Source organism: Ostrinia nubilalis, chromosome 5 (assembly GCF_963855985.1).
Source record: "Ostrinia nubilalis chromosome 5, ilOstNubi1.1, whole genome shotgun sequence".
NCBI lineage: Eukaryota > Metazoa > Arthropoda > Insecta > Lepidoptera > Crambidae > Ostrinia > Ostrinia nubilalis.
The window spans coordinates 12341588-12364016 of NC_087092.1; the positions used below are offsets into that span (position 1 = coordinate 12341588).

Consider the following 22429-nt stretch of genomic DNA (forward strand, 5'->3'; position numbering starts at 1 on the left):
TAGAATTTGAAATTAATGTAAAAGTTAACAAGACAGTCGTTTAGGTATTCATTTTTAGGGTAAAAGAAAGCCTAGCTTTCCTTAAGTAAAATAAATTAAATAGATTACCTTATTATACCCAATGCAATGGATTAACCAATTAAAATATTTCCTATAAAGATCTTAAAACAAAAAAAGCGAAATAAGGTTGTGTGTGCTCAATTCACCTCATAACTAGTAACTAGTAAAACTACTGAAAGGAATTATTCAAGAAGAATTACTTAAGGACGTAAAATAAAAAGTTCTCATTGTCATAACCATTACACATTCTCGTAAAGTAGGTAGTTTTAAACTTTATGCAACCGTCAAAAATTCATGATGAAGAATCGCTATAACAGCATTCCAAATCATTTTAACATCTTTACACAATGAAAATCGTAGAATACGAGTACATACTATATTTCAAATTCAATATTTTCTCTATACAGACGAAAAAAGGGTAGGTTAAAGTATTTGTAACTTTTACCAGGTAGTCTCCTAATTTTTCTGTATAAGCAAATTGCACCAACAAATACTATCAACACCATAACCGTCCAACAAGTCCCAAAACTTTACCATAACCGAGAGATGAGCCTCAACCCGCTATGGCCCGGTTCGCACCGCCTTCACTCGTTAGCCGGGCGAGCCGCGACGCGCACGCCTCTCGCTGCGACCGCGGAGTGTCATGTGTGAGTGGTGAACGATCAGTGAACAACCATGAAGGGCCGACACCAATTCCGACGCCGGTTCAGCCTCCAGCCGTCTTTCATGAAAGAAGAACACGAGGAGGAGCGAAGACCTCACAGGTGGGATTTTTAATATTTTTTTACGCTACGCGATTTTTCGTAGCGCGTAGCTACGAGTCCCGTAGTCCTTAGCTTGTTTGGGTCGCGTCGTAGACACTTGTTAAGTGTTGTGTAAACAATTATTGGCTATGATGTAGTTTGTTATTATGTATTTAGTGTGGGAAAGTTATTTGCTCTAAGCTCTAAGTATTTGCGTTATCAATTTCGTTTTTGGATAAATTACGGTATTAATATTGTGTATAATGTTTAGAGCTCTTTCAAATTAACTTCAAATTAATATGGAAAGTTTATTTACAGCAATTAAGTTCCAATTATTTTCCACACGATCAAAATAACAGTTTCATTTAGATCAACTCTATCAACCGCGTGTCAAAACAATTGTTAGCATAAACTAACGTAATTTAGCATAAAATATAGAGCTTAACTATTTTGGTCGGAACAAAGGCCAATCATTTTCCATGAAATGAAATGAAGTTCAATTTTGCGATTAATTAAAATTTAAATGAATTGTATAACGAGTTTGTGTGTTCAGAGTGGCCTTCAAAAACAGTTAAGCGGTGGACAAAGATCGTTTAGAAAAGCATCTGAGTTACTTTCATTCAACCATTTTAATTAAATAGCACACTAAGAGAACCCTTTATAGCGCGAAGATCTATTTTTATGTTACTCCAGTCTGCTTCATATAACAAATGAAACAAAGACGCTTAGCAGTAAGACTTTTTAAAGCTGTTCCAGAGAAAAAGCGCGCTCTGTTTCTGAGTAATCGACTTGAAAAATGGTTTGCAGAAAATGTTTCTTCATACGTCGTCGGTAACACCTACAGGCTTTAGCTGTTACTTGATTAGTCCATAAAGTAGAGTAACGTGAATAACGTGTCTTTGGTACGTCATTACAGAATTAGAATTTTTATCTCGTCACTTATGGCTGGTAACTTAATTTTATAAGTGATTAATTACTGTAAACACAGAATTCAGTAGCAAGCTGCAAGTTAAAATTTAGTTGTGTTTACATGTAATTTAATTCCAACAACTTACGTGTAAATCAGCCTTTACCTGCCTAATGTACGAATAAAATAAATGGGACATCGTTTCGAAACAAAAGACTACACTGATTGGCCCCGCCTCTTGTCTCTATGGTTAAATAATATTGGCCCCAGACTGTAATTGAATGACAAGAAGGTTTTCCTAACCGGTTTATTGGATCCAGTCAAGTGGGTCTCACCGTTCCTCTCGTAATCTAATAAAAACAGACGCCGATAGTAATGAATAGTCGGCCCCAACCGCGACCCTTGTGTAACCCGTTTAATCCTAAAAACAAGCCGCCCTTTATCTCAAAGGCCAGCCAATATTTCAGTTATAGAATACAACAGTATACAGGCTGTCCCGAAAAGAAAGGTTAACCTTGAAACGGCTTGTAGCTTCTTTATGTCGCTAAAGTTGTCTTTCAAAATTCATAAGCAGCCACGTACGTTAAAAGAACAAGACACAATGTTTAAAAAAATGTGGTAATGTAATTTATGATAACCGAGCCATCTATAGGCTCAGAGGGTGTCATGTTGCCATTTATTAGATATAAAAAGTTATTTTACTTATACATTTCATCTACAAGTATGTACAAGAAATATGTTAAACAACAAAAATAAAAGAGGTGTTAACAGAATTTTCACGCAAGTTCTAACATGACTACATCATGTTTATAAGAAAAGCACATGTCAGTGGTAATTAGAGCTGGGAGAGAACAGGCCACTTTAAGATTTATCTTTTCACCGTTACCCTGTATAACGTACACCGTTTTGCGGGCAACTTGTTATCCCCTACACTGGAAGTCAATTTTCTGCAATTTGGCGATGAAAGAGTCACCTTTCCTAAAAGTGGAGGTGCTCTCTTATCTAAAACGTACCTTAGCTGGATTTGTGGAAGACTGACAATTTTTTAGACAAAGAAATGTAACGACGAGCATTTGACAAAGAAACCTAAATGGTATACGTCATTTCGTTTTGAAATAGTCAAATTCTTTAGTGGTTCTTCAGACATTTTGGGCCAAATTACAAGAGCAGACAATGGTTTTTTAAAAGAATAAAAAGCATTAACAACCATAACATATCCTTAGACAAAACCCAACACATTTTTTTATCAGAATTATCAGGTTTTTTGCTATTTTTGGTTAAAAAATAGCAAAAATCAGGCAGACCCTAAGCTATTACTCGTAATTGGTTTTAACACCAAGGAAAATATTTTAATAATTTGAGTATGCATTTTGTAAGTAAGAGAACAATTATAATCAAGACAAGATACTTCGGGTTATTAAAAAGCCTGACCTAGTCTAGAACAAGACTTTCGAATCAATTATAAAAGGATCAGATGGATTTCTAACTGAAACGTGCTTCTAAGTTTGAGCTACTAATTAAGTTTAAGTTATTGTACTTATCTTAGTTCTGTCTCTCGCTCTAACTCAAGGACGGTAAATACTAACTTTAAAATTAAAGTGCTAAGTTATAAATGTCCACCTGAATTCTGTAGAAGTTTTGAAGCAATTCTTTCTAAGTTTAATGATTAATTACATTTTGTTACGACGTTTTTGCCGGGAGTTTTTGGTTTTAGATATAAAAGTAGATGATAAATACTTCTTATTATATTATTAGGACAATGTGATTAAATTAAATGGTTCAATCATTCGTCTTGAAGGTTACTTAATTAAATTCAATTGTGCCTCCTTACCTATCCGTAATGACTTATAGTGATTTTTATACAACGTTTGGATGCGTAACTAACGTTCGTGTCAACAATACAAACCGACTGAAAATAGGATTCGCGAAATACAAGAATAGCCATTTCTCTAAATTTCACACACGAATTCCATGAAATTTGGGTTAAAATAAACATATTACCACTTGTGTCGTGCCTACGCAAATACATATATCGTTTACTTCGGATTGATCCTTTTTGAAGTAAATTCTCCGACTGTAGGTCTATTCGTATATTCCTGACAGATCAGGATTCAGGATCAAAGGCGCAAAACGGTTTGGGTACTAAACCGCTTAACTAGAGGGCCTCGGAAGTAAAAAGGATAACAATTTACTTAATTAAACACCCCGACTAATTACTTAAAGGCCTCGTGAGGCTTAATCCTATGATTAACTAATTATAAGACCTCAAATTAGTTTACTGTAACTAAGGCTTAAAATGACTTAGAGTGGATTCGAACCAAACAAGAGTAAATATTAATCTCAAAATAAATCGTCAGTTATTCGACATATTTCCTATACTGAAACTGTTAATGTGCTAGTTACACCAGGAGTTATTCTCGGATAAAAGTTTGGTCGAATCGGGCCTTATTCGATAACAGTCCGAAAGTTTCCCTGGTAATTTATCATTTTAATAATGAATCACGTACCATACACAAAACCATGGTCAGTCACATCGGTATGACTATGTGGAAATACATGGTAGCATTCGCCTATCTATTGTTGTATGAAGTGTTTTGTTTTAAAATATAATGTGTATTGTTATATTATTTACCTCTCACAAATACTGTTTCTAAAGCAGATCCTATATGCATGACAAAACTAGTTTTGTTTTCACTCTAAAACTTTTATCGTAAACTGCAGGCATCCGTCCGGTTGCTCGTTGTCTGTTGCTAAACAAACTTTATTAGAGTTTCGGTACTAAAGCATAGAGTCGAGACATAATATCTGCAGTGGCTTGTGTACTTATCTCTGGTCAAAGACTAAAGTAATACGTTAACCTAAGCTGTCAATATGCTCAATACGATAACCTCTCAATGTGCTTAATACGTAAAATCTAAATATACATATTTATTGTTTACATAGAGTCGAAAGCACATCAGACTCTTTTTTTAGATGACACGTTACCACTACATAGTATAATATCATACTGATTAACTGGATGTGACATTGCCTATCTATACATTTATAATGATCATAAACCAATAGGATTTCTTCTAACCGAAGCGATGGAGAAGTTGGTTTTTAAAAACTACTAGACTAATACTAAATATCTGGAAAGCTGCTTTCCGTGAGGAATGGCTCCGTATTGCAAAGATCATCACTCATCGTGATTCACAATGATTCACTCTGATTCACTCTGGCCAGAGTGTACTGACTAGGAAAAAGATGACTAGACTAATTGAACAAAGTACCACTTGATAAGGATCGCACAAGTCGCTATATGTGTATCTGTTTCTTTAAGTAGGTACCTAACTAACTGTATTTAACATTTTATACAGTTTGCGGACAGGGTAATCCGTCTATCCGGTCTCGTTATAAAGCTATCTGCTCAAAGTTGCGGCCCGATTTGTTTTACTTGAGATATAAATCAGCCAGAATACTTAGCAGGACCGTTTATTTTGCGGGTTCGTTCCCATTCAGGACAGATTACTTTCTAGAAAATATCTGAAGTTGGAGTAATTAATTTCCACTCTCAATTTCGGACAGTAAATAATTACTTTAGAATTTTGAAATTTTATATTAATCCAACGTCAATGTTACAATTTATGCGAAGAACAAGTCAGACCGAAAAACTAATATCTAAATCAATTGTTCAAATAAAATCATTTCGACTTAGCTTCGAGCATTTCGTACGAGCGTTTACATACGAAGTTCAATATTAGAAAAAGTCTCGTCTCGTATACTTACGAGTATTATGTTTCCAACCGACTGATTTATTTGTCGCGATTCATTCGATTGCGCCATGTAATTTTACATGCTAACATTACTCACTGGACCGTTAGGAGTTGAGAATTGCCTTTTGTCAAGGCGTACTCCTGTACACCTTTCACAGGGCTCGTTTAACTACCAGCTATTATCGGCCTACGTGGATCCCCCCCGGTCGTATTGAAACGGACAAAGACTCAGTGCCTACATTTGCACGGTATTTTAAAGTAGCTATACAGGGTGACTTAAATCGTTGGCATCCTTTTAAACTAAGACTCTACTCATGGTACATGGTACATTCCCCAAATAAAATTCCAAAAATTAAAACCTTGTACAGACGATAGCACATCAAACTTAACACTGTGGCATCTTATTTCGATGTAGTAAGTGTAATTTTGCAACAAAAGGTATAGGCTGATGTGCTGTTAACTGTACAATCGTTTGAAACTCTTTTTAAGAGCACACTAAATACAAATAAATAGTAAAATTAGGAGAAAAAAAACTCATCAGATTTGTCTCATATTCAGGGAATGTACTAGTATCATGAGTAGAGTCTTAGTTTAAAAGGATGCCAACGATTTCAATGTCACCCTGTATTTATAACTTGCAGTTAATCGACTCTCGTCCATGCAAATTGATGTTTTTAAAGCTCTCAGCAGGCGCGCTGCCCCAATTTATTTTCCGTGATAGATGTATCACTCTTTTGAATGATATTGATGTTCTCTTGTGACGAACAATGATCGACTGGTGGGAATTGCCAGTGCATTTTTCACAAGCTCCATCTCTCCAATGATCGAGTAAAAACTTGAAATAATAATGTAGACCGTATGTTTACAGCAAGAACACTGAAACATTTTCACCAAATTAAAAAAAATGCTTTTTTAGACTAAAGTTTAAATGTTCACCAGTTTAGATATGGTTACCTACCTACTTAAGTCACACTTTTGGCTAATTGTTTCGATCGTTCAATAAAACGCTCCATTTTCACATTAAAAAGACAATATTAAAGTAGCATTATTTGCATTTACCCCGTATGCCGCGCTAATTTCGAACTAACTCTGACATGAAAAGTAATGAGATTTCGACTAAATGTCGCTTAAAGCAATTTGCTAAAAGTGGCGCATAAAACGTATGCTATTTAAAGAATTCTCATTACACCCACACTTTACCCGTTGGTTCATTTAAATCGTCAATATTGTTATCAGTTGAAATGATAACGTTGATAAACTGTGCCTGTAGCTGGAGACTGGAATAAGCTGAAATATCACAATGCGCAAATCTACATCTTTAGCTCTCGCGGTTTATTGAATTCATAGAGAATTGTAGACTAGAGAACACATTAAACATGTTTGTTTTATTTCACTAAAAGATTCTAAGCTTCAGTGATTGTCGAAGCAGATCAGCAAATAGTAGAGTCAATACTCGCATAGTAGCATACCTGCTCACTGTGAAGTTACGAGAGCTTTAATTGATACATGAGTAACTACAATGACTCGTGTGTAAGTAACTTGATTAATATCACAACAATGTATTCCAAAGTTATGAATGAAAACATTTAATTTACAATGGTGTGAAATATAACCAAATCCTTCGTAAACAGTGAGTGTTAATCTGTCAACACAACCAACCACATTTTAAATCTCTGAACTGAAATGTAGGTACGTTGAAAACCAGCTATGTTAATAAGTGGGTTAATTACTCGTACTTATTTCAACTGAGTATTAATTAATTCACTCTGAATTACGATGATGAGGTAAATACCTCTAATTTTAACTTTGTCAATAGCATTTTGTGTAAAAAAACCCTATAGTAATATCCGCTTTGTTGGTATTTCGAGCATCATCAATCAACGTGTCTCTTTCTATAGACCGTAACAATGGCTCTAAATATAGTATTGCCCTATTTATGTTTGTTTATTTGCTGTCTCATGATCACTTGACATTAAGGTATGAAGTGTCCTTAACGTTTAATTCAATAAATTCAAAATTAATTGTTGAACCAATAAGTATTTTACTTACCGTTAGCTTAAATAAACACATGTACAACAAACATCAATGGTTAACAATTAACCCCAGTGGGAATTGAATCCGCAAAATTAGCTGACGTATTTAAACCACCAGCCGGGCTAGGATGAACGCTGTGACAAAATCCTATCGATGATTTTATACAACAAACGTATGGGCTTATCGCGTTAAATCTATAAAATGGCGCGATAAAAACCCGCTTATCGTGGCGCGCATCCTAGGCCTACAGGCCTTCTATTAGTTGATTGTTTAGTAATATAATTAAATAGGTACCTAATCGACTGCTCAGAGCGCCCAGCCAATTTGTAGAGGTTCATAACCCTATAATTTACAAAAGTGGTATGTTTATGAATTTTGGTTATTACTACATTTTTGTCGTCATTATACTCAAAGGAAAAATACGTTGATAAGCACCAGAACGATTAACAGGTCCATTACTAGCTACAAAGTGCACATTTTCCTCGGTCCTACTCAGAACTTGTTCGGGAGCATGTAATTTCCCGTTACAAGGCTATAATTGTAGCATTAATGGCGTTATTTCGGAATAATGTTAGGAAAAACATTCCGAATGAAAGCAATTTACTACTCCATAGCGCCTCCCTTTTGTTCTTCTTTTTTTTTTATCGCGTGCAAGAAAACCGCAAATCAAAATTGGTGAATGGTAACAGTCGGCAGCACTTCTGGCTATAAATTTTTGTTGCAAAATAACACTTAATATAACATAATAAGATAGTGATTAGCCTGATGCGCTGTCGTTTGGACACTGAGCATTGCAGAATCAAGTACCGCTAATCAAAAAGTCTGCATTCAGAAATGAATTAAACGCCTTGTCAAACATAATTGTTCTCTTCTATTTGTTAGTTACTTATTTACTTTATTTATTTACTATGATTTTTTACCAATCTCATTATGCTCTAACAAGAATTCCTAATTAACCAATAAAAATATCAAATTGACCTGAATTGATTGTTTAACTAAATTAATACAAACCAATCATCATAATAGAAAACACGTTACGATGCTTTGTTTTTAGTAAACGCTACGAGAATTAAAATGTTTTGATCCATTAACTTTAATAATTTGATCGGCATATTACTCAGATCATAGAAGGGAATAGATGTGAAACGGGGGCGTGGCGCGTGTCTCCGCGATATGCCCAGAAACGAACATCGCCCGCGGCGCCAGGTTAGTCGCGATTCAGTCGTACTGAGGAAATGTTCTCCGATATTGTTGGATAATGCGTCGTAACGTGCAATAACATAAGTGAAACGAAGAACTACAGGAACAATGAAGTCATTTACCACATGTAAGTATTGCAAATCCATTGGTATTTTGCTTATAAATAAAAAAAACTAAACATTTTTACGAACGAATTCAGTGCCGTGACATTTACTGCGATATCGAAATTAGTGGTGATAAAAATTCAAACACGTTGTACATTGACGATTTAGTTAGCAACCACTTTATGTCATGCGTAACTACTGCGCAATGTATTTTATTTCTTCCGATATCCACTGACGCGTGAAAATACACAGTACGGCCGCATGTGCCGGTCGTAACATAGTGCAGGGCTCGTGTTCTAATACGGTTTCCTATTATCGATAAATAGAAGTAAATTATTATTTTCTATTTTCTAATTTTGAATGAAAAAATCATGAGTTGCTTGCGATTTTTAAGTTTTTACAAAAACAATAACAATAGTAGAAGGGATTAGTAACTGTCAACTATGTAATTACTATAAGAGCTAGTTGAAAGCCTAATATAGGCATTATTTTTGATAAACATAGGCGGTACGAATTTCGCCATAATTAAAAAGTTAATGCGCGATAGTAGTTAATAATAATTACAGTGATCCTGTTATTATTATTAAAGTAAATAATAATATATTACCAATATTGTAAATACTGGTAAAAATCGCAAGTACCTACTTAACCCATGACTTTTCATACACACTTTGTCAGTCTATAACTTCTATACTCCATCGATAACGACATTGAGCTTTGGTTGGGGTAAATTAATATAAGGTAACTTCATTTATAGCCCGACCAGGAACATAAAAACCCTCGCCATGTTGCGGAAAACTAATGGTACTAATTTCTTTTAATGGCAACAGTAACTGAAAACTTCATTGACATGTCACCTTGCATGTCAGTCTATTGCTGTCAAAGTGTAAACAAACTTTATTTTAAATGTGCGCAATTGATTTTGTGAATTAAATTGCTAAAATCTTTTTATAGTCGTTAAAGAAAAGTGGTTCACAATGTGTTAAAGTATTTGTCAAAGAGAAATACTAAGGGTTCGGATAATATTTTCATTGAATAATGTTTCCGACAAAGGTTGTCAAATTGACTGACATGTTTATCGTATAGTACAGTCCACTATGAAAATTAGCTGTGGTTTGTTTCAACTACCTATTTTAAAGTTCTTTGTCACTTTCTAAGTGTTGAATTTTATGGAATTGGGAAAGAAGTACCGAGTTTGAAGCGTTCATGAGCAGACATTGCAGTTGAATATTCAAGTTCTGAATTTGATTATTGATGAATAATAAAATAAATCCTACCAGCTCGATTGATGGTTTCATTTAATTTATTAAAACTAGGTTACCTATAATAATATTTTTTCGTTAATTTATGAAAATATCAAATTAGCCCGTAATCCTGAATCCTGATACATAAAGTTAGCCTATTAATTTAACACCAAGTACGACTGTACTCAGTGTTGCACTATCAAATGCAATTGACGCGCCTCTATGCCAGGGTTTTTATGTTCCTGGTCAGGCTATAGTCCCAATAATTGATTCTGAGTTTTTCGTCCATACAAAATGGAACTGACTCCTTTATGCAAAAATCGTTAAAGAACATAATAATAACGTATAATAATAAAAAGGTTTTCATACAAGCATTTTTTAAACCAATTTCGAGCCTTGCCCCCAGGATTTAAAGTATCGATATCTTATCGACTCCATTTTATCTTTCTTCTCTCTAATTGCTTTTTTTAAAGTGTGCGTCACGTCACGCGGCCATTGATTGGCCATAAGGCACGCCTTCTGGCCAATCACAGCACTTTTAAGCCGGTTGCACATGTTGTCGTAGACTCTCAGTCGCTTTGTTTTTACACAGTTGAATGTGTGTGTGGGAGCTGTGGTGGGGGAAATGTGGGGACACTGGTTCTCGTTGTAGTTACGCGCGACTTCATATCTATTCTCTTTCTATGATCTGAGGCATATTATTATTGAATCTGGCAAGCGTAAGCGTGCTTGATATTTTTGTTACTAGTCGTATGGGTACTTACCCCCACGTACGGTACGGGTACCCTACCCTAAAACCTTCCAAGAATCATTTCATATTTTTCCCAAAAATAATATTTGAAGGTAAAAAGTACCTACATAACTTTTCAAAATCAACTTTATGAAGTAAGTAATAAAATAACACATGAGAATGTAGGAGAATGTAGGGACATTTTTATATCATATCTATACATAAACTGCCACATTGTGTAGCTAAATGTGCTGTCAGCTGTATATTTGAACGGCAGTTGTTTACTTGCTTCTACTTTTGTACTTTCATGCGAGTTTAATGTGATTCTGTATGCACCATTAAACTTTTCATCGCTCAGATTTCTATTATACTCGTATTTTGTTACAATCCATGTAAACAACTGGCATGTATGAAATAATATTGAAAACACGACATTAAAAAAATTCGCATACGCATAATCGTGGGTTTCTTGGCGTATGAAGATAAGTATTTTATTACGAAAGTGGATACGCTACATCATCATGTACATCTTTGGTATTAAAGCGATGTAGGTGGGAAACATAAATTTAAAATTGCAATGCTAAATTGCTTTATTTTATTGAAACACGACACTTAATTTTTACCCGACTGCACCAGAAGGAGGGTTATTACAAGCGCATTTTCATAAGACGATCCAAATCATGTTAAGAAATTATTATTACTTTCAAAGTTTTAGATATTTAGTCTCATAGTTTTTCTGCAAACAAATTGCAATCATAACACAACTTTATATTTTACCAGTTTTTCTGAAGTTTCAATCTGGTTGCATCACAAATTAGAGCACGATTTTAGTAGTATAAAATTATGCAACGTGAAATATGAAAGCTAGTTGCAATATTTTATTTCTGTTTAATCCGAAACTGAAATAAGCTTTGAAACGTTATAAATAAATTACGCTTTTAAAATACTATGTGCGATGTTCACACAGGCAGCTCTAGTGAAATTCACACATTTACTGTATGAAATTAATAGCCACTTCCCACGCTAAATGTAGCGTATCAATGGATCTATCAGCCATCCACGCACTGAATTTTTCATTCTTGTTTTGTTATTCACTTTTGAAATAACTCAGTATTTTAGTATTCGTACCACGTGCCCCACGTTTCGCTAATTTGAGGCCAGAAAGTCAAGAAATATTTGAGAGTCAGTCCTTATAAATATATTATTTATGGGCCAAAGCGAGCAAAACGAATTCCAAACAAAATACATTATTTTATATTCTGTTAAATTCTGTTAAAAATTCAACTACAAAACTCGTCAGAAACTTATAGGATTTAAAATTATTGTGGAATCTATTAAAATATTGAAACATAGTGGGTATCTGATCTGAACAATACATAAGTTATGAAGTACTTAGGTATGCCAAACTGAAATAAAAGCTAGTAAAAAGTGACTAACTACGAGTAAAACTAGGGTAATCGACGCAAAAATCGTACACATCATCATAAAGTTTTGATAGTTTAAGACAAACTTGGGGTTTCAAATTCTGAGAAGGTTTGAAACAATATCCCTTGTGATAAAACTTTCTGGGCAGTAGTGATCTAAGATTCTAAAACATGTTACAAGAATTTTCAGTCATGAATATTAACATCATCATTTCTGTTTAAGGCCTCAAGTGGGAGGCCAAGTTTCCAAATCATAAGTCATCAATGGTAACACACGTTGGTTGTAGACTTTCGTCTTCAGGCACTGAGGTATTTCCACCCACAAGGTGGACCGACGACATCGTAAAGGCGCTAGCCGCAGGCCGCTATTAATCACCTAATCACCACTATCATGTTTTTTTAAGTTAAAGAATACCAAGTTCATTCACAACTATACAATGGTGTACAATACTTTTCCGTTTCCATCTGTAACCCGATAAGATTATAGGAGAGTAGCAATATTTCTCTGTAAACGAAACCGAGCTCAATTTAATTTTAGTAAGAAGCTTAAGATCCAACAGCTTCGTAAGTATACACTAGGACTAATAATAAAAGACCCAACTCGACGGGAAAATATCTTTTGAAGTTACGAATGAAATGAATCGTAAGAGGTTCTGTAATAACTTAGTTGTAAGGGTATTGGTAATTTAAAATCTTGTAGAATAATAAAAAGAAATTCATGTTAATAAGTATGTTACTTTTTCGGTTGATTCATCAAATCAAATGATGTTCGTTTGATTATGCAATTGGTTTGGCTGCAACTTAGTTTACTATTGTGAATGGCTTTAACCAACCATCTATTACCTACGTTCATATTGTTACTACATAAAGTACTAAAAACTCAACCGTAGCCACTCATATTAGCTCCAACCATCATTACGTTCATGAGCGATCATTCGCCAGATGAGCGGAGTGCATGAGGAAGTATGGCCGATAAAACGGCAGGCTGTAAAAATAAAAGGGTCTTTTAGATCGTAAGAGCTTCGACTGCGGACACGTCATGCGTTGTCAGTGACTGTAAATGTGTCTCCGGACTATACTTTCAGCATGCCGTTACGTACTGAGCATTTTATGTTAGGCCATTGTCATTGTCCATTGTTAAGTCGATGAACTTTGCTTGAGATCGGTTTCCAAAACAATTATGTACACAAGTTTAACTGCACTGTGCTAAACCATAGTTCGTTTCAATGAAAAGACGTCCACTGCTGGACAAAACTTCTGGTCATATGCTGCCATCTTTATCCAGGCATTTTCACTAGATCTTCGGTTAATAGAGTAGCATGACTATTGTTTACACTGCGTCTTCCAATAGTAGAGTGCTCTATTAGCCATTTGTCGTATATTTTTTGCGGCCGCAGTCAGTCGCAATGCAGTATGATTTTCAAAGTGCAGAAACATTAGACAGTAAAAGATATTTCAAACGCAAACTTCACTTGGAATATAGCCATTATTCATATATCTAACTGTTCGGCAATTAACGTGGGTTACGGATAACTTTAGACTTGATAATTTAATGGCATTAGTTTAATGGTTTGGAATCAAGCGTGTTTAATGTCATCTGCATATCGAAAACTAGTATACTAGAGATATATTGTAGATTTTATTTACCATTTTTATGCAATTTAGGCACTTAAAAATCTTGAGTTTCGTTCATTATATTGGTGTAAAAAGCAAAACAAAAGCTAAGCAGGTGATAAGAATAAAAGAAATTCTTTTTGTGCGTTCATCAAAATCATGCACGTGCTTATGTGTGAAAAATCAATCGAGTTCGTTTGACGAGAATTTATAAATACTAAATACTGTGAAGACAAAGCAAAAACCATGCGCGATGACTCAACAAAACAATTTTGACTGACGAAACGTTTCATAGTTCACTGAAATAGAATTATCGCGTTTTCAATCAGCCTTTCAACCTCTTTTCACGTCGCTACATCGCTAAAAGCTTTCAGGACGCAACCCCTTTCTAAAAACTATTCGAGTTTTTGACTCAAATCTGTGCCATACCTTTACACATACCTATGTTGTGTAGTTATGTGCAGAGATGAAAGAAAATCTAATCTTTAACTATACAAAGGAATGATGTAAAAATAAGTTAAGCCGCTTATTTTCAAAATAAAAGAATATTTTGGACACGTTTTTTAAATGTAGGCTGTATGCCGGCCGCTACCATTCGGCCAATCTGGAAATCACTGAAGGAGGCGGCAGTGGACGTTCATTATTAAAATACATTTCTATAAGTTCTCTCTTGATAAAAATGTTTTTAAGAAAATAAGAAATACAATGTGCAAGGATGCACATTGCACACAGTAATATCAAAAACTTGGCCAGATTTGGCAAAGGCGTGCGTTCGATAATGCCAGGGGTTGTTGACCTCATAAAAATTTAAAGGATTACTTACTGAACACTGGCACTAGTTCAAGTGTAGCATTTGTTCCGTTTGCAAAGAAAACAATTCATAGATGTTCGGACATTTCTGCCATTCTAATTTTAAATTTTGTGTTATTTTGAAGTCCACGTTTTACCAGCCAGGTTTGTGAATTAAATTGTGTATGCGGTTTATTTGTATTAAGTTCTAAGTCTTAATACTTTTTCACATACCACATGTGAAAAAGTATTACGTATTTTTTATGTTGGCCTACTTTGTGGTGTGTAGGTACTAGGTACGTTATTAGCTTTTACCAAAAATAAATCTTCCCAGAAGACTCCTAGTTAAAATAGCATAGAGGAAAACTAAGGTTTAGATATTTTCCATCATACTGAGAAAAGAGAAATTCTACATAATTTATTAAATTCGCAACATACTTACTTATTTACTAAATAAGTATAAGTAAGTATTTTAGCATGCTCTCGTGCAAGTAAAGTAACTAAGTACATGTTTATGTAACTACTTACTTAGCGCGGGCCTTTATGAGCTCCGGCCAATTATTTCATTATGTTAACGAGTGCACTCAATACGGCGAGTCAGAAATCTTTCGAGAGCCCACGTCCCGCACTTACACAGCCTTCCCTTAACTGCCTCCTGAGTAAATACGGCCCTTAAAGTTTATTTCTTTTATTGCCCGAGCTACAATAAGCATAATCCACTTTTCACTAGAGCCGACTTTCTTGATTTGCAAAGGTCGAAGGGCATTACCATAGAGCAAACCGCATAAAAAGGACAATGTTCGTTCTCCATACATTGTTCGCCTAAAGAACCAACAATTTTGACATATTACTACCCGAAAGCGAAATAATACGATTCTGTGTGTAAGAACAATGATTCCTGATGGACACTTGCCATAAAATTAATGATTAAGAATATTAAATCACAGCGATTTTATAATATGTCGTTTATGACAACATGGCGTCTAATGTATTGTGTGAATGTATGAACACCGATTCGCGAAAAATGTTTTGTATTGTCGTCACGCCGAGTCGCAGCCAAATAGTATAAAATAATAGAACAAGTTTCAGAAATACAACTCGGCATTCCACTTTTACAATATGCCCACATATTGCACGTAAATAAACAACATGAATCGTAGGTTGTTTCCACCCTTGTCATCTGACACATGAAATAAACTCCTATTGTATTATAGATATCGAAGCCGAATCGTATATAATAATAGAATGGGTTTTGGAGATCACTCGGGGTTCCACTTTTATAAAATACCTACATATTACATAAAAATACCACGAATCATGAGTTTTCTTTTCACCATTTACATCTGACACGAGATAACAAACTCCTATCTCCATGACTACCATCGTAGTCTATGCCAAAGACTACAATATTTTAAGCAAGAAGTTTCAAACCTTAGCGGCTACGGTAACCCCTGGGCCACATACATCATGATAACATTCGGTCGACACCGGAACGAAGTCTTGCGATTATGCAAAAAAGCATCGTATTCTAGTGCGGCTATATCACGTTCAACCGGGGTTTTAATTCGACTAAAGTCCTGACTAAAGACTGGAAGAAAATACGCCGCATTGTATGAGCACTTCGTGTTCGTTAAAGCGGCTTCAGATCTAGAGCCCACATAGTTTTCTTTCCAATAATATCCGCAAGTAGCGCTGCATGATCTTTACAACAAAAACGGCAATAGTTATTAAGGTGCCAAAATTATATGATTACTTTGGCACGGTATTATACACGTTCGAAGATTTGTCATTTTCATTCATTTCTTCATCATCATCATCATTTCAGCCACAGGACGTCCACTACTGAACATAGGCCTCCCCCAATGACTTCCACATCGCACGGTTGGTAGCGGCCTGCATCCAGCGCCTTCCCGCTACCTTTATCAGGTCGTCGGTCCACCTTGTGGTGGGTTGACATTGCAGAATATGACTTTTGATAGGTTCATCATAGAATTCGGCGGGGATATCCTCACGGAGGAAGTTCGTAAAAGGGCGGAACAAGATCTTATAATAATGCAAGGCCGAAGCTGTTACGCGCGTGCTCATACGTGTAATCCGGCGAGTATGCAATAAATAGTAATGTCTGGTAAATAGTGGTAATACGTATCGTTCGTTCGTTCGTTTCAGCCGAAAAGACGTCCACTGCTGGACAAAGGCCTCCCCCAAGGATTTCCACGAAGACCGATCCTGCACCGCTCGCATACAGGCACCTCCCGCGACCTTCACCAGATCGTCGGTCCACCTAGTGGGAGGCCTGCCCACGCTACGTCTTTCGGCTCGTGGTCGCCACTCAAGAACTTTCCTGCCCCAGCGGCCATCAGCTCTACGAGCTATGTGCCCCGCCCCGTCTATGTCTGTATGCGCTACGATTACAGGGTATCATTTTGCATAGTCGCAAGACTTCACTCCGCTGCTGTCAAATCAATGTCGCATAATGTTATCGCAATGTGTGTGGCCCTTGGCCAAATCACAGAAGCCTATGCGAAGAAAGAGCACTTGAATGACAATAAAAATCAGGGTTACCATTTTATAAGATTTCCTCACTATTGAGGGTAACAAAGTAACATTAATAATCTAGCCATTAATTACATTTATTACCTATACGAGAAAGTAAAGCAACATGCGGTTTTATTTTAATTTGTAAAATATTAAACCCCTCATATTTGTAACAGTTTGTTCCAAGTTTAGTTTTACTGTTTTGTTAACAGTATTGCTGTTTCAGCTGTCACTGTGAAGCTTTGGGAAAATAAATAAATAGAAAAAATATTAACATAAATATTTATTTAAGTTTTTATGTTCATTATCATAATATGCCAATTTAAGTTACACTGTGTGACAGTCTTTGACACTAAACAAACTCTTCAGCTTAATAATACCTACCTACAGGGCGTTTTTATAGTTACTCTTGCTGATGAAACAAGAAGGGTTGATTCTACTACTGAAATACAACTACTTTTCTTACAGGACCAATATCAAATTCTCAAAAAAATTCACATCCTCGTGATGGTGATAATTTCTATGGAGAGGTTTTTTTATATTCGGTCTCTTGGGATAAGTTATTCCATTTGAGCAGTAGAATTAATCCTTTTTATTCGATCACATATAAAAACAACACAAGTGTTTAGGAAAACTTCTTCTTTGGTATGGTATCACTACGGAGTTATAATGTCGGCAACTCTGTATCACTGACTTGTAACTTTCAAACAGCATGAATAATGAGGGCACCACATTGGTTTTCTTTCTGAAAAAAGGCTTTCAGTTTTAGTACTAACCCTTTAGCACTATTTCATTGAAATAAAAATACAATAAACGCACAGAAGACTGAAATTGAGTCAACTGACGTGACATTTATAATTTGTTGACATTATGACAGTTTGACAAGACTAGGGATTGAAAAAGTTTTAATTGAAAAAGTAAAATGACAATTTATTAAAACGATTCACATGGATATAATCGATTAAAAATATTTATAAAATGTTCTGATACTTGCCTGTAGCGATTATCCAATCCTGGTTTCTACTGAAAAACTACCTCGTGGCAAGATTTTAATAAAATAATAAAATCTTTATCTTCTCTTTCACAATCTATAAAAGTTCATTTGGTCTATTATTATACATGTGCTATGAATGAGGGTTTTCGCGATTGAAAAATCCGCGAGATGGCAATACGTAGACGCGAGGTCCAAATGCTGCATGATTGGTGGATATCTGTCAATGTCATGTCAAAAATAACCAATCATGCAGCATTTGGACCTCACGTCTACGTATTGCCATCTGGCGGATTTTTCAATCGCGAAAACCCTCATTGGCATAGATTATGAGAGACTGGCAACTATACTAGGTTGATATCAGGTGATCCGTCTGCTCATTTGCCTCCTGTCACATAAAAAAAAATATATAGGTATGTTTCTCACACTTCAACTGGCATTGGATTCAACATCGGATTCTGACACTTTTACAGTTATGATACCATGAATATCAGTTTATGGTCCTAATTATTTTTATTTTATTTACGACCTTCGACCAGTTGGACACTTTAGATATCTTCTTGTAATAGTGTCAAACTGTCAATATCTTTTTAGCTTTTAACGCAAATCTAGTCTTCAAAGCAGTTTAATCGATTTATTTTATTTTCAAAATCGATATTTTATTGTCTATGATGGCCGCAGGAACATCACTATACATGGACTCCCAGCAATAAAGTACGGTAATGCCTCGTACAGATTTTATCGGCAAAAATTATGGAACTTGATAGGTTTTAGACCATGCCACGCACCAAAACGTCCGGAAGTTGTAATAGTATTATAGAATAAACGTTAAAAGACTTATTTATTTAATTTTTCAATGCTTAAGTGTCCATTAGAATGAAAGGGTGCTTAATGTATTAAAAAAAATAGAAAATAATTATGATGGGTTAATGTTTTTGGGCGGTTTTTTAGGCGGTTTCTGACAATGTCCTTTAACCATATTCCCTAAATGTAGGTACTGTCGACAGCACATTAGGCTACACATTTTTGTTGAAAAATCGCTCTTATTGCAAAGTAACAGCAGCTCTGAGTTTATAGCGTGATTTTCTAGTCTGTACCTTAAACCCTGACCAGCATATTAATGGACAGTGATTTGAATAGTAACTTGTAGTTAGATTGGTGGTGCCAAATTGAATCGTAATGAAATCGTTTTGAGTGAAACGTGGGTTGAAAATTGTGAAAACTGTTTCTGAATTGTTAACACAACAAATTGCTTGATGGATTCCCGTACGGATTTGTAATTCGTTTACGAAATTGTACAATAGAATAATTACATTTCAGCGTTTCATAAAATGTTTTTACGGATTGTCCATTTCGTTTTACTACGTGTTGTAAATTTGAGTGTATTTTTGAGTCTCTTTATGTTTAAATATTTACTTAGGTAAGTATTTTAAATACAGTTTGATACGGTTGATTCCTAATCTAATAATGTGGGTTGCTAACCAATGCATATTAAGGCGATTAGAGTCCTCAATCCGCGCCAAATGGGCATTTTGTAAAGCCTACTCCTCTTTTACTGCTGGACAGAAATAGTTGAAAAAAATATATGTTATACAACAGTTCAAGGACTACATTTGTGACGTTTGAATTTTCGCTACGTCTCTTTGTTTTGGATTAAAAAAATAAATACGGGACATCGATTTTTTACTTAAATTCCCTACTCCTCCAAAACGGCTATGTTAATTTAAAAGATTTTTGCACGAATAGATTGGGAATTCTTTAATCTTTAAATGACACGTTGCGTTTTTCAATCGAACATTACTTTCATTCATAAATTTTACTTTTGATAAATTCCGAACGTTTTGCTGTTGAGGGGGCCTTCGCGGGGTGCGGGCGGCAGTCGGCCGCTGGCCTTCAGACGGGGAGGTTGTGTCACTCGCTGCAAACTGACATTAGCGATCAAAATGAATTTTTTCTTTGGCTGAGTTGCACCACCTGACGTGACCTAACTTTGACCGTAGCTTTGGCGATAACCGGTGTTTTTTGTATGGAGTTAGACAGACTTTTGACGCTTGTCAAAGTTGAAGTAAGATGGTGCAACCCAGCTTTTGTTCGACAATAGATTTTATGTCAGAATTGTTCATAGAGTACGTGCAGTCAGACGATACAATTGAATTATGACGCGCTCAGACGCTATTTTCTACCTGAATAGAATCTATTAGTGTAAAAAAACTATAATTGACTCCAAAACAACTGCACTAGATAAATACAAGTAGAAAAATTATTACGTTATTTATTTACTAGGCCTTTGCAATCGGTATCCAAATTAGGAGCTAGTCAGAATCTGTAACTTAATCGATTTACGTGAAGAAAACAATTTATATTTTTCATACTTATTAGAATTAGATTTTCAATGTATGTTTCTTCGCGAAAATACCACAATTAAAAATAACACCTGTAACGCCCCTGGGTCTGCGGGTGTCTATGGGCGACGGTAATCATTTACCAACAGGTGACCGTTTGCTCGTTTGCCTCCTGTCACATTAAAAAAAATTAAGATAAAGTGGTATTGAATTGTTCTATACATAGAGCTTATTAAAAATTTTGGATACTGATTACAAAATTAGCCATTTTCGGAGTCGGTGGCAGCCTACCTTTTGGTGATTCGTTTTGGAGTTGGTTTTAATTTTTAGTGAAATTAATCTATTTCATGCCTTTAGTAGACTATAGGTACTCAGTAGACCTTGTTGTTGCACTTGTTGCCACTGAAGGTGCATAGGTACTCAGTACATTGATACCATATTTTTTATGTTAAGTGAAAATAAACTTCCCTAAATTACCAAACCATGAAACGTACCTATATTATTAAAAAGTTTCGCAGATAAAAACTGAAATCCTCTTATAAGGTGATGAATTTTAGGAGCATGTCATGAAACCAAAATTATTAGCATACAAGAGCTTGTTTTAAAAAAAATCTTTTTATTTATGATGGGGAATTTACTGCGGCGTAGTAGCAGAGATTTTCCGTTTGTAGATCGTAATAATTTCGAAGAATAGGGATGTTTCGTGGATAAAGCAAGAAAGTAGCAAGAGTTTGAATTAGTCCGTCGGTGAACTTACCAAAAAAAACTCTTAATGTATTTTTCACTTTTTAAACTTATGAAAATTTAAAGAGATGAAGCGCACCAAAGTTCAGAAGATGAGGCACATGACGTCAAGGCATGCTTAAAAATGTGGCGATTTGTGTCGTATTATCGTACGTATTATCGTATTTGTTTAATTGACAAATAAAAATATCCTGTGTCCAATATTTTTTGATAATGTAAAATTGACGGACCAAAAGTCTTTTTTAAAGAAACTAGCCTATTCCTAATTCCTATGCCTATGGCCACATTCCAGCTCCATCATCAGACCCTGCAGTTTCCCTTAGAGAATTGAAGACTCATGATTTTCAAAGTAGCGTACTTACATAACATTAGGTACTTGCTTATACAGGGTGTCCCAAAAACAATGGATAACCCTTCAACCATCGATAGGCCTCGCCATGGTCTCCCTAACGTCCAATTTTGACCCCAGTAAAAATATCACCGTTTTCAAGATTTTTAAGTTTTTGTGCATTTTTAGAAAATTGTAATGAAATTATTTAGGTATAATAATAAATAAATACAAATCAAACGAGCCTAAACTCGATGGAATCGTTTAATCCCGGAGTTGCTATGGGGCCACTGGCATTCCAGCTCTACCATCAGATCAGCTCCATGTCATCACAATATTGCATTGTCACCCGAATTACATGTACATCCGAAATTTTAACTCAATCAATTGATGAAGGATTTCTAATAAAAAGACAAATACATTTTCAGTTTATTCTTCATAAGTGACACAGAGAGAATGACAATAGACAAAAGCAGAAACATTTGCTTTTTTAGGCCATAGACAATACTAGGTACTAATGCGTTCCAATAGGAATGATGACTGGGTAATGAAATCGAAATTCTATTTAGTCCGTCAGACAGATAATTAAAAAATATTAGACTCATATTTTTTATTTTTTTCCATAATCGAATAATTACAGTATTATATTGAGTTGAAATGTCGCGTGACGTCACATTTGAGTAAAAATTCTACTCAAGCGTGGCGTATCGCGCCATTTCAACTCGATGTAGCACTGTTATTATTTAATTGTGAAAGAAAATAAAAAATATGAGTCTAATATTTTCTAATTATCTATCTGGCGGACAAATAATTGAAATTTTGTCATCTAGCCTAGTTGTCGTCAGGAAGTTGGTCTAACTAATTCAGCTTGCAAGATTCCACCCG

The 22429-nt window shown here is 35.2% G+C and overlaps 1 protein-coding gene across 1 annotated transcript in view; it reads left to right on the plus strand.

The window, feature by feature from the left end:
- Positions 1 to 661: 661 nt before the first annotated feature.
- LOC135071944 (ras-related protein Rap-2b) overlaps positions 662 to 22429 on the plus strand; it is a 60221-nt gene continuing 38453 nt past the window's right edge. The window contains exon 1 of the mRNA XM_063965839.1: positions 662 to 824. Within this exon, the coding sequence (XP_063821909.1) occupies positions 736 to 824 (89 nt within the window). The 5' untranslated portion in view covers positions 662 to 735. The remainder of the gene's footprint in view (positions 825 to 22429) is intronic.